Below are 18,975 nucleotides of genomic sequence, written 5' to 3'. Positions count from 1 at the left end.
TATATATATATATATATATATATATATCTTTATATATATCTTTATATATATCTTTATATATATCTTTATATATATATATATATATATATATATATATATATATATATATATATATATATATACATATATACGTGTCCGTGTGTCTGTCTGTCTGTCTGTCTGTGTGTTTTTGTATAAAAAGTTATAAATTTCAGTTATGCCGGTTTCTGCATTTTAAATAGATGATTTCTTAATTTAAAAATAATGTGTTCGTGGTTCAAGGTACTAAAATGTTGTTCAACTACAAATGAACATTCCTTCAACTCGGTGTTGAATGTTGTTCAATTAAAAATGAACATTCCTTCAACTCGGTGTTGAATGTTGTTCAACTAAAAATGAACATTCCATCAACTCTGTGTTGAATGTTGTTCAACTAAAAATGAACATTCCTTCAGCTGCAATCGAAATATTCTCCGGTCAGTATTTTCTAGAACTGTCTTCATGTGTGTTACAGTCACGCGACATGAAGTCTACGTCATGACAAGTGGGAAATTAATGAGGTCATTTCAAACCGTTTCACAACGTACAGTAGGGCCCGGACCGCATGCCATAAAATGGACTTTCTAAATTTAGACTCATTTTACATTACTAGAAGGATAAACAACAACAAGCTAATTGACTATATTCTCTGAAATACATTTACACATACATATGCGTGGGAATATATATATATATATATATATATATATATATATATATATATATATATATATATATATATATATATATATATATATAGGCCCTATATATATATATATTATTTACATATAAATGAAATACAAATGTTCAAATTTCTATTTAATAACACACATCTTAGTCAACATTAACACATTTTAACCTAAAAGCTTAACTTTCGGATATTTCAATCAGAATTATTCTACACAATGTCTCTAAATATCAATAAACAGAAAATAAAATACTCTTTACATAAAATTCAGCCTAGCCATAACATTTTAATAAACATAACAAATCATTCCGAATTAATCTTATCCTGACATTAAACATTACCTCTAAGCTGACACTGCCATAGAAAATAATTAAGAGACAGTGCTTTTGGGATTTCAAATGAAAAGAATGTAGAATTTTTTTTATCTATTTATATATTTTATAAAATACAATGAGTAAAATGTCGGCTTGCATAAATGTAAAACTCGCTTCTACACAAAAACAAACAAAAAACAAAACAAACATGAAAATATCATCGAATTGCGTGAGAACCTGCAATTCCCCCTTGTCCTCACAGTCCTCCCACAGTCCTCCCACAGTCCTCCCACAGTCCTCCCAGAGTCCTCCCACAGTCCTCACAGTCCTCACAGTCCTCCCACAGTCCCCAGAGTCGTCCCACAGTCCTCACAGTCTTCACAGTCCTCCCACAGTCCTCCCAGTCCTCCCACAGTCCTCCCACAGTCCTCCCACAGTCCTCCCACAGTCCTCCCACAGTCCTCCCACAGTCCTCACAGTCCTCCCACAGTCCTCAGAGTCCTCCCACAGTCCTCCCACAGTCCTCCCACAGTCCTCCCAGTCCTCCCACAGTCCTCCCAGTCCTCCCACAGTCCTCACAGTCCTCCCACAGTCCTCAGAGTCCTCCCACAGTCCTCCCACAGTCCTCAGAGTCCTCCCACAGTCCTCCCACAGTCCTCCCACAGTCCTCCCACAGTCCTCCCACAGTCCTCACTGTCCTCCCACAGTCCTCCCACAGTCCTCCCACAGTCCTCCCACAGTCCTCTCGCAGTCCTCCCACAGTCCTCACAGTCCTCCCAGTCCTCCCACAGTCCTCAGAGTCCTCCCACAGTCCCCACAGTCCTCCCACAGTCCTCCCACAGTCCCCAGAGTCCTCCCACAGTCCTCAGAGTCCTCCCACAGTCCTCCCACAGTCCCCAGAGTCGTCCCACAGTCCTCACAGTCTTCACAGTCCTCCCACAGTCCTCCCAGTCCTCCCACAGTCCTCCCACAGTCCTCCCACAGTCCTCCCACAGTCCTCACAGTCCTCCCACAGTCCTCAGAGTCCTCCCACAGTCCTCCCACAGTCCTCCCACAGTCCTCCCAGTCCTCCCACAGTCCTCCCAGTCCTCCCACAGTCCTCACAGTCCTCCCACAGTCCTCAGAGTCCTCCCACAGTCCTCCCACAGTCCTCAGAGTCCTCCCACAGTCCTCACTGTCCTCCCACAGTCCTCCCACAGTCCTCCCACAGTCCTCAGAGTCCTCCCACAGTCCTCCCACAGTCCTCCCACAGTCCTCCCAGTCCTCCCACAGTCCTCAGAGTCCTCCCACAGTCCTCCCACAGTCCCCAGAGTCGTCCCACAGTCCTCACAGTCTTCACAGTCCTCCCACAGTCCTCCCAGTCCTCCCACAGTCCTCCCACAGTCCTCCCACAGTCCTCCCACAGTCCTCACAGTCCTCCCACAGTCCTCAGAGTCCTCCCACAGTCCTCCCACAGTCCTCCCACAGTCCTCCCAGTCCTCCCACAGTCCTCCCAGTCCTCCCACAGTCCTCACAGTCCTCCCACAGTCCTCAGAGTCCTCCCACAGTCCTCCCACAGTCCTCAGAGTCCTCCCACAGTCCTCCCACAGTCCTCCCACAGTCCTCCCAGTCCTCCCACAGTCCTCCCACAGTCCTCCCACAGTCCTCCCACAGTCCTCATTAGAGCCTACCTCGAAATTTCGATTCACTTCTTTCAACAACAAAAAAGTAAATTAAATCCTAAATTTTAAAAAAGAATATCTGATAGCTTAGGTTGCAATTTTAACTTCAGCAACAGTTGGTCGTTTTTATGCCTTAAACACTTAAAAACTCTTTCGAATATGATCTAGTCTTGTAAATAGCAAAAAATGCTAAATTGTTCTGATGTTCTAAAACCAGTCTTAAATTTGGACTTATCAAGTAAACGAACTTATAAAAGAGTACTGTTATAGACAAGCACTTGCATTAAAACAAAGCGAATATCAACCATGACCCCTGTCATAAATCCATCTTTCTAAGCATCACCTGTCCACTCCGTGTTTTCTGACGTAAACAACTCTACGTCTGACAGATCGTGTCGTCTAGTACGCAGCAGGAAGAGGATATTTTTGTAACTCGTTACCATAACAACATGGACTGCGCATGACAACTTTCACAAGATATATTCTTGCCCAAAATTAATTCAGCTCTACAGGGGACTTAAGCTAGGATATTATAGTCATCAAAGTGAACCCATTAAAATGAAGCTCCATTTAATTTCAGTGATTCTGATCGTCTTGTTCTGTGTTGTAGTTTACTCTCAGTCTTCAAGAACGGTGAGTTCAGCAGGTGAATGTCGATCTGATAGTTCAAACACCCATATATAGAACTTTGATTAAAACAATAGAACTGATCAAAAGACGCAGACATTAAACTGTGATAGGCTTGCTGTAACGCCTGAGACCAAGAGGACGAGTTAAAAGTACCGAACACATCGCTGGTTTCATCTTTTGTTGTGACCCACACCAGGTGTTGAACATTTTGTAATGTGGATCACCAGTTGATAAAACTAAGTTTTGTCATGAAATTCTAGTTACAATAATTATATCTCAAAGGTTTTCCAAGCTTTTTAAAAGTTAACTTTCAAATAATAATTTAATTTCTAAATTTTGGCTAAGATTTTTTTTTATTAAGTTCAAACTCCAGTTTATCATTTAAGTTTACTAAAAATAAGTCTATATTTTCTATTAACGTATATGAATGTATTGATTAGTTTGCTAATTTTGTTTGCGACACCTAATTAACACAATAATATGTTAGCGTGTTAGGAAATTAGAGGTTAACCGTAATGGTGTACACAAAACATGTGAACTTAAGACACCCCCCCTCCCCATTGCCCCTTGTCCACACGCGAGCGCGTTCGTCAAAAAACCCTCACCCCCACAATATAAAATTGTCATTTTGAACTTATATGTGATGTATTATGTATGTATAGCTGCAAATGTGGCCATGAACACAGGGATATATGCTCATCATAAATGTCTTTTATTAAATGTCGGATTTAATGGTAGAATCTTGCAGGGATATATGCTCATCATAAATGTCTTTTGTTAAATGTCGGATTTAATGGTAGAATCTTGAGTGCCTTGAGAAAATTAAATAAAATTTTCATTAAGTAGCACTAGTCTGTAGGCCTAGAATGAGTGTTTGTTTTAATTTTTTAGGATTTTTACAAGCTTTTATTAGGTTAAGTCTGTTCGTTTGTTTGTCGGTTTGTGACAAATCTTGTAACTCAATTTTGACACACTTCAAATGCAGCGATTTCGTTCAAACTTTACAGATACGTTCCACTTTGATGGCAATACAAGTCTGTTTTTATAATATCATTAGATGTTTAATTAGTCATTAAAAAATATATTAAACTGTTTCGAAACTAAGAATGACCCCCTTCGTGTACGCCATAAATGGATGACCCCTTAAGTGAACGTATGTTCCAACAGAAAAATGAATTTGATGATTGTGCATTATAGTGGATGAGTTTACTGATTGTTTTATTTAAACTTGATAATTAATTGTTTTGTTTTTCTTTTTTTCTGATTGCAGAATTCCGGTGGTAAAGGTCATGGTGGAGAAAGGGGTCGTGGTGGAGAAAGGGGTCAAGGTGGAGAAAGGGGTCGTGGTGGAGAAAGGGGTCAAGGTGGAGATAGGGGTCGTGGTGGAGAAAGGGGTCAAGGTGGAGAAAGGGGTCGTGGTGGAGAAAGGGGTCAAGGTGGAGAAAGGGGTCGTGGTGGAGAAAGGGGTCGGGGTGGAGACGGGGGTCGAGGTAGAGGAAGCGGGAATGTCGGTGGCTTAGGTCATGAAAACGGTCCAAGAAGCAGACGTGAAGTGGGACATGAGAAGACCAGCAGACGACACAGCCGGGTCAACGCCACGAACTACGTCTGGACTCGCCACGCTCAGGACGTCAGCTTTAGAGAAGCTGCAGCAATCTTAACGTGAGTAGCACTAGCAATCTTAACGTGAGTGGCACGCTAGTTCTAGCTGCAGCAATCTTAACGTGAGTAGCACTAGCCATCTTAACGTGAGTGGCACGCTAGTTCTAGCTGCAGCAATCTTAACGTGAGTAGCACTAGCCATCTTAACGTGAGTGGCACGCTAGTTCTAGCTGCAGCAATCTTAACGTGAGTAGCACTAGCCATCTTAACGTGAGTGGCACGCTAGTTCTAGCTGCAGCAATCTTAACGTGAGTAGCACTAGTCATCTTAACGTGAGTGGCACGCTAGTTCTAGCTGCAGCAATCTTAACGTGAGTAGCACGCTAGTTCTAGCTGCAGCAATCTTAACGTGAGTAGCACGCTAGTTCTAGCTGCAGCAATCTTAACGTGAGTAGCACGCTAGTTCTAGCTGCAGCAATCTTAACGTGAGTAGCACTAGCAATCTTAACGTGAGTGACACGCTAGTTCTAACACTAGCCATAATAATGCTACAAAACAGTTGAAGCATTAAAAACACATCCGTAAATAAAAGATGTACATTGATCGAGGGGGGGGGGTGGGATGGTGAAATCTACACGAGCTCATGGAAATGTCATTATATTAGCAGTGTAGATTTTTCTTAAACAAACGGGCTGATCAGTGTTTCTTCCAGACTTTTTTCTCCGGGGTGAGGCACTTGATATTTTCGGGGGGGGGGGGGGGGGAATATATTTTCTATATAAATTTCCATTTCGTTCTGGGGGGGGGGGGGGTAAACTTTCTTTGGGGGCTCCCCCCCCCCCCCCTGAAGTGATTCCTGGAAGAAACACTGGAGCTGATCAACCTTCTTTGCTAGCCCGTGGAACTACAAGCTAACAACCATGAACGGCATGAGCGAAGTAAAGAAAGTCTGAACATGTACTAAGTAACTCCATCTAAATATAGCTTGTTCATCTGACAGCTTTGATTAAGTACCTGCCCTCTATTTGTGCTACATGACATACGCCTCTTTTTTTTTCCTCCACGAGAATTGTATTCTAAATAAAGTGGGAGTGATCTCCCCTAAACTCTTTCATGTATTCTCATTTAACAGGGGGAGGGGCACTTCCAGCGTAATCGGGTTAAAAAAATGCGTTTACTCTCTCGTATACCGAGCTAACCATGCAGAAAAATTAAATGAAATTTTAATAGTTTTCGCCGTTGTACACCTCCTCACTTTATCGTATAGGGAATATAAATGACGCATAGTAAGCGTGCAAAACTCTAAATCGATAGATATATTGACAAAATGACGCATAGTAAGCGTGCAAAACTCTAAATCGATAGATATATTGACAAAATGACGCATATTAAGCGTGCAAAACTCTAAATCGATAGATATATTGACAAAATGACGCATAGTAAGCGTGCAAAACTCTAAATCGATAGATATATTGACAAAATTTGACGTTTTATAACCTTCCGGAGCCGGAATAAATTAGTTTTCCCATCTTGTCCGTTTGTGCGTGTGTCTGTAAACACGATAACTTGAGTACCGCTTCATATATAAGTATACTAATTTGTAGTTTTCTACAATCTCTCGAACGATTTCCAGATCACGTCTTATACCTCCGATCTTAAATTAAAAATTAAATTAAAATATATGTACTAGATTGTCCCTGTCTCTCATAAGCTAATAACTTGAGAACCATTCATTAAACCTGCACCCCCCCCCCAAATTTGTCTTTATATATTTTGCTATTTTTTGCCTTGGTGTCACCCCCTAAATGGTGTCACCCGATGCGGTTCGCACCCCCCGCCCCCCCCCCCCCCCCCTCGCTACGCCTCTGCTAGATTGTGCCTGTCTCTCCTAAGCTGATAACTTGAAAACCATTCATTAAACCTGGGTAGACAAATCGAAAATGTATGTACTAGATTGTCCCTGTCTCTCATAAGTGATCTCCCCTAAACTTTTTCGAATATTCTGATATAAAACAACAGGGGATGGGAACTCAGGATATAGTTATGATTTTTAATCCATTTTAAATACTTAAAATTTTTAAAATAGAAGAGAATCTCATAGAAAAAAGAATTGCGCACCAAGCGAACGCCGAATAAAGATGTGTATAAAAGTGCGGAATATTATTAGTACTTTATAAATTCACATGCGTTTTTTGAGAAATCGGAAAGAGTGATAATTATTACTTCCGGTCAACCGAAATTACTCAAAATTTGACAGAAGGTAGAGAATGAGATATTTTACTTACGTGTGAAATTTCATTTATCTATCTGAAATAGTACTCAAGTTATAGGCTTTTGAAAAATTCAAACTAGAAAAAGTACCACTTCCGGTTATCGGAAATCGCTCAAAATTTGATACGGATCTACGATTTTGATAAAAATACTTATATATAAAATTTCATCAACCTAGCTGTAACAGTACTCAAGTTATCGTGTTTACAACACAGACAGACAGACAGACAAACAGACACACACACACACACACAAATTATGTTTTTCCGTATCAGTGAGGTGTAAAACGTCGAGATTTTTTAAAATCTCGATTTTTTTTTGCACGATTACAAGACTTTCTCTATACTTCGTATATACGAGACTAGCCGTCCCGGCCAGGCCCTGCTCTGGCTTCTGTGAAAAACCTTTCTGTTAAAGACCATTACCTGTGTGTTTAGTAATCATCATAAACCCGGCATTGCGCACCCAAACCACAACCAACCAAAACAACAAAACGCAAACATAACGCTAACACAATTACAAATACAAACAAAAACAAAAACCTAACAACAAACCCAACCACACACACCAATACCAACACAAAAAAAAACAACGAAAAAGCAAACGAAAACAAACCAAATCCAAACGCAAAACCAACCAAAAACACAAATACAAACCCAAACAAAAAAACACAAACAAAAACGAAAAAAGAAAGAACAAAAACGAACCAAATCAAAACGCAACCACTAACGCAAACCCACCTAAACACAAAGAAAACACTAACGCGAACATAAACGCCCGGGGCGGAATCACCTGTTTTAGCTTAATGAACGACTATAGTACCCCAACTTATTCATAGTCTTTTGCACTCACTTAAACGAACGCGCCTGTTTCAATTTAATGAACAATTTTAATACTCCAAGCTTATCCGTAAAATACCTACAACATTTGCACTTGATCAATCCCCGCTGATTATGTAATTATTATTTTTTTCCCAACACCAAAACAAAGTAATTAAAAAGTAAATTATTTTCCACAAAAAGCAATGGTTTTATAAAGGGAAGTAATTTTGTTTTCCTAATTTATCAAAGGGAAGTAAGTGCTATAGGACTAAATAAAGACATAATTAGAATTTTTGTAAAAGATGATATTTTTTTTAAAACTTGTGTTTAATGAACATGCCGACAATTATTACTATAATTTGAAAAATGAAAAGTATTTCCCAACACTTTCAATAGTAATTTTTTAGTTCATAAATTTAGACAAGTGCGCACGATAATTTTCTAACACTTAAATTCATACAATTCCAACGACAAACATATGCATTACATACAGAACTGAGCTTTATATATTAGATTTGTAAAAATTTCAAAAAGTTTTTGAACACGAATACAATACTTTCTCTATACTCTGTATTAAAGAGAGTAAAAAGTAAGCCATTGTTCACTAATTTCTAAAAGCTAGAACTAGATTATTTATACTAGATTTATACTACATTTATACTTGATTATTTATACTAGATTTATACAAGATAATTTATACTTAATTTCTTGTAATTTACTTCCAGGAACCAAAACATAGTCATAGTGACGTCAAATGATCAAATATTAAACACAATCAACATAACAAGGGCATCAACTCTATATGACCTCACGAACAATGGCACAGCAGTAAGTGTTAGTTGTCCTTTTGGCAGCAGCTAGTGGTGACCCGACGACATTAAGTTTTGATCTGACGACATTAAGTTTTGATCTGACGACATTAAGTTTTGATCTGACGACATTAAGTTTTGATCTGACGACATTAAGTTTTGATCTGACGACATTAAGTTTTGATCTGACGTCATTAAGTTTTGATCTGACGACATTAAGTTTTGATCTGACGACATTAAGTTTTGATCTGACGACATTAAGTTTTGGCCTGACGACATTAAGTTTTGATCTGACGACATTAAGTTTTGGCCTGGCGACATTAAGTTTTGGCCTGGCGACATTAAGTTTTGATCTGACGACATTAAGTTTTGATCTGGCGACATTAAGTTTTGATCTGACGACATTAAGTTTTGATCTGACGACATTAAGTTTTGATCTGACGACATTAAGTTTTGATCTGACGACATTAAGTTTTGATCTGACGACATTAAGTTTTGGCCTGGCGACATTAAGTTTTGGCCTGGCGACATTAAGTTTTGGCCTGGCGACATTAAGTTTTGATCTGACGACATTAAGTTTTGATCTGACGACATTAAGTTTTGATCTGACGACATTAAGTTTTGGCCTGGCGACATTAAGTTTTAATCTGACGACATTAAGTTTTGATCTGACGACATTAAGTTTTGGCCTGACGATAATATCACCGCACCGGGTGACACCAGTAGAGGAGGGGTGACACTTTGGTGGCGGGGGGGGAGAGGGTGACACCATAAGGTGCAGCACCAGGTGACACCCGACCTAGCGACGCCACTGATTAGTACTAGTGGATGTCAGTAGGGGTTACTTGTCCTTCTGACAAATGTGTAGCTTGTCCTCTGTTTGTTGTCACCACCCTCTCATTTATAAAGTGTAGAATCCAATATTTGAGTACTGACGCCATGTCTCTGTCTTACAGCTTGTAGAATCCAATATTTGAGTACTGACACCGTGTCTCTGTCTTACAGCTTGTAGAATCCAATATTTGAGTACTGACACCATGTCTCTGTCTTACAGCTTGTAGAATCCAATATTTGAGTACTGACGCCATGTCTCTGTCTTACAGCTTGTAGAATCCAATATTTGAGTACTGGCGCCATGTCTCTGTCTTACAGCTTGTAGAATCCAATATTTGAGTACTGACACCATGTCTCTGTCTTACAGCTTGTAGAATCCAATATTTGAGTACTGACACCATGTCTCTGTCTTACAGCTTGTAGAATCCAATATTTGAGTACTGAAACCATGTCTCTGTCTTACAGCTTGTAGAATCCAATATTTGAGTACTGACACCATGTCTCTGTCTTACAGCTTGTAGAATCCAATATTTGAGTACTGACACCGTGTCTCTGTCTTACAGCTTGTAGAATCCAATATTTGAGTACTGACACCATGTCTCTGTCTTACAGCTTGTAGAATCCAATATTTGAGTACTGACACCATGTCTCTGTCTTACAGCTTGTAGAATCCAATATTTGAGTACTGACACCATGTCTCTGTCTTACAGCTTGTAGAATCCAATATTTGAGTACTGACACCATGTCTCTGTCTTACAGCTTGTAGAATCCAATATTTGAGTACTGACACCATGTCTCTGTCTTACAGCTTGTAGAATCCAATATTTGAGTACTGACACCATGTCTCTGTCTTACAGCTTGTAGAATCCAATATTTGAGTACTGACAACAAGTCTCTGTCTTACAGCTTGTAGAATCCAATATTTGAGGACTGACACCATGTCTTTGTGTTACAGCTTGTAGAATCCAATATTTGAGTACTGACACCATGTCTCTGTCTTACAGCTTGTAGAATCCAATATTTGAGTACTGACACCATGTCTCTGTCTTACAGCTTGTAGAATCCAATATTTGAGTACTGAAACCATGTCTCTGTCTTACAGCTTGTAGAATCCAATATTTGAGTACTGACACCATGTCTCTGTCTTACAGCTTGTAGAATCCAATATTTGAGTACTGACGCCATGTCTCTGTCTTACAGCTTGTAGAATCCAATATTTGAGTACTGACACCATGTCTCTGTCTTACAGCTTGTAGAATCCAATATTTGAGTACTGACGCCATGTCTCTGTCTTACAGCTTGTAGAATCCAATATTTGAGTACTGACACCATGTCTCTGTCTTACAGCTTGTAGAATCCAATATTTGAGTACTGACAACAAGTCTCTGTCTTACAGCTTGTAGAATCCAATATTTGAGTACTGACAACAAGTCTCTGTCTTACAGCTTGTAGAATCCAATATTTGAGTACTGACACCATGTCTCTGTCTTTCAGCTTGTAGAATCCAATATTTGAGTAATGACACCATGTCTGTGTCTTACAGCTTGTGGAATTCAATATTTGAGTACTGACACCATGTCTCTGTCTTACAGCTTGTAGAATCCAATATTTGAGTAATGACACCATGTCTCTGTCTTACAGCTTGTAGAATCCAATATTTGAGTAATGACACCATGTCTGTGTCTTACAGCTTGTGGAATTCAATATTTGAGTACTGACACCATGTCTCTGTCTTACAGCTTGTAGAATCCAATATTTGAGTACTGACACCATGTCTCTGTCTTACAGCTTGTAGAATCCAATATTTGAGTACTGACACCATGTCTCTGTCTTACAGCTTGTAGAATCCAATATTTGAGTACTGACACCATGTCTCTGTCTTACAGCTTGTAGAATCCAATATTTGAGTACTGACACCATGTCTCTGTCTTACAGCTTGTAGAATCCAATATTTGAGTACTGACACCATGTCTCTGTCTTACAGCTTGTAGAATCCAATATTTGAGTACTGACACCGTGTCTCTGTCTTTCAGCTGATGCTCATCAAGCCGAGGCTGCGAATCTATCCTTGCTTTATTTCAAACACCAGTGTCAATTTGGATGATATTAGAACGGAACTAGAAGCCAGAAATGTGAGTGTGTTGAAACGAGATATGTCTGTGTAGTTGTGAGACGGTAGTTTTGTCTGTGTAGTGGTGTCTGTGTAGTGGTGTCTGTGTTGTGGTGTCTGTGTAGTGGTGTCTGTGTAGTGGTGTCTTTGTAGTGGTGTCTCTGTAGTGGTGTCTGTGTAAATGTGTCTGTGTAGTGGTGTCTGTGTAGTGGTGTCTGTGTAGTGGTGTCTGTGTAGTGGTGTCTGTATAGTGGTGTCTGTGTAGTGGTGTCTGTGTAGTGGTGTCTGTGTAGTGGTGTCTGTGTAGTGGTGTCTGTGTAGTGGTGTCTGTGTAGTGGTGTCTGTGTAGTGTTGTCTGTGTAGTGGTGTCTGTGTAGTGGTGTCTGTGTAGTGGTGTCTGTGTAATTGTGTCTGTGTAGTGGTGTCAGTGTAGTGGTGTCTGTGTAGTGGTGTCTGTGTAGTGGTGTCTGTGTAGTGGTGTCTGTGTAGTGGTGTCTGTGTAATTGTGTCTGTGTAGTGGTGTCTGTGTAGTGGTGTCTGTGTAATTGTGTCTGTGTGGTGGTGTCTGTGTAGTGGTGTCTGTGTAGTGGTGTCTGTGTAGTGGTGTCTGTGTAGTGGTGTCTGTGTAGTGGTGTCTGTGTAGTGGTGTATGTGTAATTGTGTCTGTGTAGTGGTGTCTGTGTAGTGGTGTCTGTGTAGTGGTGTCTGTGTAGTGGTGTCTGTGTAATTGTGTCTGTGTGGTGGTGTCTGTGTAGTGGTGTCTGTGTAGTGGTGTCTGTGTAGTGGTGTCTGTGTAATTGTGTCTGTGTAGTGGTGTCTGTGTAGTGGTGTCTGTGTAATTGTGTTTGTGTAGTTTTGTCTGTGTAGTGGTGTCTGTGTAATGGTGTCTGTGTAGTGGTGTCTGTGTAGTGGTGTCTGTGTAGTGGTGTCTGTGTAGGGGTATCTGTATAGTTGTGTCTGTGTTGTGTAGGTGTCTGTGTAGCTGTGTAACGTTGTATGTGTAATTGTACATTGACAATTGTCATAGAGATTGACAGTTGACATAGACATATTGAGACTGGTGACTATAGGCGTACACTGTTGCAGGGAACCAACGTGACACAGCACACCAGCCTGGCCCTGGATGCCACTAGCCCTCCCCTGACACTGGTGGAGAGGGAGGAAATGATGAACCAGTCTAGCGCCATACGCGCCCAGTGCAAGAGACGAGATCTCGTTCTCCTCAAGCCTCTTACTGGTGAGTCTTAGAAACTTGTTATTGGTGAGTCTTAGAAACTTGTTATTGGTGAGTCTTAGAAACTTGTTATTGGTGAGTCTTAGAAACTTGTTATTGGTGAGTCTTAGAAACGTGTTATTGGTGAGTCTTAGAAACTTGTTATTGGTGAGTCTTAGAAACTTGTTATTGGTGAGTCTTAGAAACTTGTTATTGGTGAGTCTTAGAAACGTGTTATTGGTGAGTCTTAGAAACGTGTTATTGGTGAGTCTTAGAAACTTGTTATTGGTGAGTCTTAGAAACGTGTTATTGGTGAGTCTTAGAAACTTGTTATTGGTGAGTCTTAGAAACGTGTTATTGGTGAGTCTTAGAAACGTGTTATTGGTGAGTCTTAGAAACTTGTTATTGGTGAGTCTTAGAAACTTGTTATTGGTGAGTCTTAGAAACTTGTTATTGGTGAGTCTTAGAAACTTGTTATTGGTGAGTCTTAGAAACTTGTTATTGGTGAGTCTTAGAAACTTGTTATTGGTGAATCTTATAAACTTGTTATTGGTGAATATTAGAAACTTGTTATTGGTGAGTCTTAGAAACTTGTTATTGGTGAGTCTTAAAAAATTTGTTATTGGTGAGTCTTAGAAACTTGTTATTGGTGAGTCTTAGAAACTTGTTATTGGTGAGTCTTTGAAACTTGTTATTGGTGAGTCTTAGAAACTTGTTATTGGTGAATCTTATAAACTTGTTATTGGTGAGTCTTAGAAACTTGTTATTGGTGAATATTAGAAACTTGTTATTAGTGAGTCTTAGAAACTTGTTATTGGTGAGTCTTAGAAACTTGTTATTGGTGAGTCTTAGAAACTTGTTATTGGTGAATATTAGAAACTTGTTATTGGTGAGTCTTAGAAACTTGTTATTGGTGAGTCTTAGAAACTTGTTATTGGTGAGTCTTAGAAACTTGTTATTGGTGAGTCTTAGAAACTTGTTATTGGTGAGTCTTAGAAACTTGTTATTGGTGAGTCTTAGAAACTTGTTATTGGTGAATATTAGAAACTTGTTATTGGTGAATCTTATAAACTTGTTATTGGTGAATATTAGAAACTTGTTATTGGTGAGTCTTAGAAACTTGTTATTGGTGAATCTTATAAACTTGTTATTGGTGAATCTTATAAACTTGTTATTGGTGAATCTTATAAACTTGTTATTGGTGAGTCTTAGAAACTTGTTATTGGTGAATATTAGAAACTTGTTATTGGTGAGTCTTAGAAACTTGCTATTGATGAGTCTTAGAAACTTGTTATTGGTGAGTCTTAGAAACTTGTTATTGGTGAGTCTTAGAAACTTGTTATTGGTGAGTCTTAGAAACTTGTTATTGGTGAATATTAGAAACTTGTTATTGGTGAGTCTTAGAAACTTGTTATTGGTGAATATTAGAAACTTGTTATTGGTGAGTCTTAGAAACTTGTTATTGGTGAATCTTATAAACTTGTTATTGGTGAGTCTCGTCTTAATAACTTGTTTTTGGTGAGTCTCTTCTTAGAAACTTGTTACTGGTGAATTTTAGAAACTTGTTACTAATGTGTCTCTTGTTAGAAACTCGTTATTGGTGAGTCTTAGAAACTTGTTATTGATGAGTCTTAGAAACTCGATACTGGGAGTTTCATATTTGTGAGTCTTAATTAGAAACTACTTTAGGCAATGAGACAATACAGCGCAACAATGGCCTTTCGTATTATTGTAGGCAATAAGACCATACAGTTGGATTAGCAGTGAGAGGTTCACAGATTATTGCATGCTCTGGGATGGGATTAGTCGCCTGGGTTAACCTGATATCTTTGTTTTACCAATTAGTCGCCTGGGTTAACCTGATATCTTTGTTTTTACCAATTAGTCGCCTGGGTTAACCTGATATCTTTGTTTTTACCAATTAGTCGCCTGGGTTAACCTGATATCTTTGTTTTTACCAATTAGTCGCCTGGGTTAACCTGATATCTTTGTTTTTACCAATTAGTCGCCTGGGTTAACCTGATATCTTTGTTTTTACCAATAAGTCGCCTGGGTTAACCTGATATCTTTGTTTTTACCAATAAGTCGCCTGGGTTAACCTGATATCTTTGTTTTTACCAATTAGTCGCCTGGGTTAACCTGATATCTTTGTTTTTACCAATAAGTCGCCTGGGTTAACCTGATATCTTTGTTTTTACCAATTGGTCGCCTGGGTTAACCTGATATCTTTGTTTTTACCAATTAGTCGTCTGGGTTAACCTGATATCTTTTTTTTTACCAATTAGTCGCCTGGGTTAACCTGATATCTTTGTTTTTATCAATAAGTCGCCTGGGTTAACCTGATATCTTTGTTTTTACCAATTAGTCGCCTGGGTTAACCTGATATCTTTGTTTTTACCAATTGGTCGCCTGGGTTAACCTGATATCTTTGTTTTTACCAATTAGTCGCCTGGGTTAACCTGATATCTTTGTTTTTATCAATTAGTCGCCTGGGTTAACCTGATATCTTTGTTTTTACCAATAAGTCGCCTGGGTTAACCTGATATCTTTGTTTTTACCAATAAGTCGCCTGTGTTAACCTGATATCTTTGTTTTTACCAATTAGTCGCCTGGGTTAACCTGATATCTTTGTTTTTACCAATTGGTCGCCTGGGTTAACCTGATATCTTTGTTTTTACCAATAAGTCGCCTGGGTTAACCTGATATCTTTGTTTTTACCAATTAGTCGCCTGGGTTAACCTGATATCTTTGTTTTTACCAATAAGTCGCCTGGGTTAACCTGATATCTTTGTTTTTACCAATTGGTCGCCTGGGTTAACCTGATATCTTTGTTTTTACCAATTAGTCGCCTGGGTTAACCTGATATCTTTGTTTTTATCAATTAGTCGCCTGGGTTAACCTGATATCTTTGTTTTTACCAATTAGTCGCCTGGGTTAACCTGATATCTTTGTTTTTACCAATAAGTCGCCTGTGTTAACCTGATATCTTTGTTTTTACCAATTAGTCGCCTGGGTTAACCTGATATCTTTGTTTTTACCAATTGGTCGCCTGGGTTAACCTGATATCTTTGTTTTTACCAATAAGTCGCCTGGGTTAACCTGATATCTTTGTTTTTACCAATTAGTCGCCTGGGTTAACCTGATATCTTTGTTTTTACCAATAAGTCGCCTGGGTTAACCTGATATCTTTGTTTTTACCAATTAGTCGCCTGGGTTAACCTGATATCTTTGTTTTTACCAATTGGTCGCCTGGGTTAACCTGATATCTTTGTTTTTACCAATTAGTCGCCTGGGTTAACCTGATATCTTTGTTTTTACCAGGAACGGCTCAAGTCCCCAGTAGCGCGGACGTAAAGGAAATCCGAGTCTTCACGTTGGAGGATGAGGCTATCATTACAATCCCTACAAAGTTCCGTAACTCTTTTTTTAAAAGAGGACCTCACAGTCATAATGGGCGTAGAACATCTAGGCGAAGTTAAATTATTCTCACAACTAGGAACATCTGATTAATCTATTCCCACAACTAAACCCATCAGATTGAAATATTCACACAACTAAGCCCAGATTAAACTATTCCAACAACTAAGTTCAGACAAAAGTATTCACACAACTCCAACAAAAACAACATTGGACACAAAAGTCGGCTATCCGATAGCTCCACTAAGTGGTCAGACAACAAACTCATTCAATGTCTCACGGAGAGAGAGCGGTCAAAAAAATGGGGAAACTTGAAGAATTTTTAACGTGGAATAAAGAACGTTCACTATTCTGATTCTGGCGTTTTGTCCAAATATATTCACTACAACTAAATGTTGGTGTTATTGTACTACTCTATGTCAATATTTCAACTCTATGTGTTTTGTGTATGTTTAAGCCATATTATGTGTGTTAAGTAATAACTATGTTGGTTGGCTAAAAATGTGATCATTGGTTACTCATTGCTTACTCATTGGTTACTCGGCTATAAACTAAGGACAAGTAAAAATTTGAACATTGGCAAAAGCAAATATAATTTATATAAACTAGATCTAATGAAGCTAGTACACAGAGATTCAAGCATAAAAGGCTATAGCGTGGATAAGATATTGTGTTATATATATATATATATATATATATATATATATATATATATATATATATATATATATATATTATACAAGTAATAATTATTTGTTTGAATATTTCTAGCCTTAATAAAACCGAAAGTCATTTTGTACTCTTTACTCAATGTTATAAAATATTCAATTTTGGTTGGAAAATGTGCTTTCTGGCAACAACCATTTGGAACCAGCTTTCCAAGCCTATTAAGATTACGATTACTTATGAATACTAAGTGTAACATAATTTTTTTTACTGATGTCAGTAACAAAATCTGTGTTAAAGTCAAAAAAAAAGAAAAACAAAAAGAAAAGAACAATTGTTTTAAAATGTGTTTCAACATAAACAATCCACCAAAAGAATAGAAAAAAATATATCTAAAAAAATAATTAAAATCAAAATCACAAACCCGAGGCAAATTGAATGGATCCGAACCCACATTCACCACTAATGTCGACATCTTTTAGAGCCACCTCTCATAGATGGCTGACCCCGGCTTTTTTCATTTACTTGATTCCTGTTTGTGAGATATATACTACAGTGAAGTAAAAAGCCGAACCACAAGTCTTGCATTGTTATAGTCGTTACTAACCTGTCGGGCAGGTAAGCTACAGGTGATGTCGGGCAGGGTAGCGACAGGTGATGTCGGGCAGGGTAGCAACAGGTGATGTCGGACAGGGTAGCATCAGTTGATGATGTCGGGCAGGGTAGCAACAGGTGATGATGTCGGGCAGGGTAGCAACAGGTGATGTCGGGCAGGGTAGCAACAGGTGATGATGTCGGGCAGGGTAGCAACAGGTGATGATGTCGGGCAGGGTAGCGACAGGTGATGTAGGGCAGGGTAGCAACAGGTGATGATGTCGGGCAGGGTAGCAACAGGTGATGTAGGGCAGGGTAGCGACAGGTGATGTAGGGCAGGGTAGCAACAGGTGATGATGTCGGGCAGGGTAGCAACAGGTGATGATGTCGGGCAGGGTAGCAACAGGTGATGATGTCGGGCATGGTAGCAACAGATGATGTCGGGCAGGGTAGCAACATTTGATGTCGGGCAGGGTAGCAACAGGAGATGATGTCGGGTAGGGTAGCAACAGTTGATGTGAATCCTTTAAAGATATCATATATATATATATATATATATATATATATATATATATATATATATATATATATATATATATATATATATATATATATATATATATATATACTAGCCGTCCCGGCCAGGCACCCGCATCTCTGAAAAACGTATCTGTAAAGGACCATAACTTGTGTGTTTAGTAATCAGCATTTACCCGGCATTGCCCACCCTAACCACAACCAACCAAAACACACAAAAAACGCAAACATAACACTAACACAAAACAAACACAAACGAAAACACAAAAACAAGCGCAAAGACAAACCCAACCACAAACACAAAGAAAACACAAACACTAACACTAATGCAAACAAAAAAGCAAACGAAAATAAATCCAAACGCAAACACAAACCCAACCACAACCAAACAAAACCAAAACATACTAAAAAAACAACGCAAACATAACATAAACACAATTACAAACACAAACGCAAACACAACCACAAACACAAAGAAAACACAAGCGCAAAGAAAAAAAGCAAACGAAAACAAACCCAAACCCAACCCGAATCCAAACGCAAACACAACCACAAACGCAAACCCAAACCCAAACTCAAACACAAAGAAAACACAAACGCAAATATAAACTCAAAGTGTCACAGTCTAGCCCGGGGCGCCAAATCGCACCATGACGACGTGCGGCGTAACCGCCTGATTCAACTTAGTAAACGACTATAGTACCCAACTTATTCATAGTCTTTTGAACTCACTTACGAGAACGTAGTTACCATAGCGAGCACGGGAAGGCGAGGGGCGCCAAATAGCACCC

The 18,975-nt window shown here is 39.1% G+C and overlaps 2 protein-coding genes across 2 annotated transcripts; both read left to right on the top strand.

Annotated features, from left to right (window-relative positions):
• The first annotated feature begins 1,228 nt into the window (after positions 1-1,228).
• LOC131944865 (uncharacterized) lies at positions 1,229-2,683 on the top strand. Its single transcript, XM_059305742.1, has one exon. It carries the CDS (start codon positions 1,229-1,231, stop codon positions 2,681-2,683), a length of 1,455 nt encoding a protein of 484 aa, XP_059161725.1.
• A 408-nt stretch (positions 2,684-3,091) lies between these two features.
• LOC131945745 (rRNA 2'-O-methyltransferase fibrillarin) lies at positions 3,092-16,742 on the top strand. Its single transcript, XM_059306397.1, has 6 exons — positions 3,092-3,314; positions 4,582-4,973; positions 8,730-8,832; positions 11,681-11,779; positions 12,844-12,994; positions 16,292-16,742. Exons 1-6 carry the CDS (start codon positions 3,240-3,242, stop codon positions 16,447-16,449), a joined length of 978 nt encoding a protein of 325 aa, XP_059162380.1. The 5' UTR covers positions 3,092-3,239; the 3' UTR covers positions 16,450-16,742.
• The last annotated feature ends 2,233 nt before the right edge of the window (positions 16,743-18,975 follow it).

The sequence above is a fragment of the Physella acuta genome, unplaced genomic scaffold (assembly GCF_028476545.2).
Source record: "Physella acuta isolate Inbredline_101_S28 unplaced genomic scaffold, ASM2847654v3 ptg000049l, whole genome shotgun sequence".
NCBI lineage: Eukaryota > Metazoa > Mollusca > Gastropoda > Physidae > Physella > Physella acuta.
This window is presented reverse-complemented; position numbering and strand designations above follow the sequence as displayed.

Bases quoted from the DNA above. Each gene is read 5' to 3' on its own strand.
- LOC131945745 (XM_059306397.1), top strand. From the start codon at position 3,240: ATGAAGCTCCATTTAATTTCAGTGATTCTGATCGTCTTGTTCTGTGTT. The intron at 4,974-8,729 runs GTGAGTAGCACT...ATTTACTTCCAG, and splicing joins GAAGCTGCAGCAATCTTAAC to GAACCAAAACATAGTCATAG. The intron at 11,780-12,843 runs GTGAGTGTGTTG...ACACTGTTGCAG, and splicing joins CGGAACTAGAAGCCAGAAAT to GGAACCAACGTGACACAGCA.
- LOC131944865 (XM_059305742.1), top strand. From the start codon at position 1,229: ATGAAAATATCATCGAATTGCGTGAGAACCTGCAATTCCCCCTTGTCC.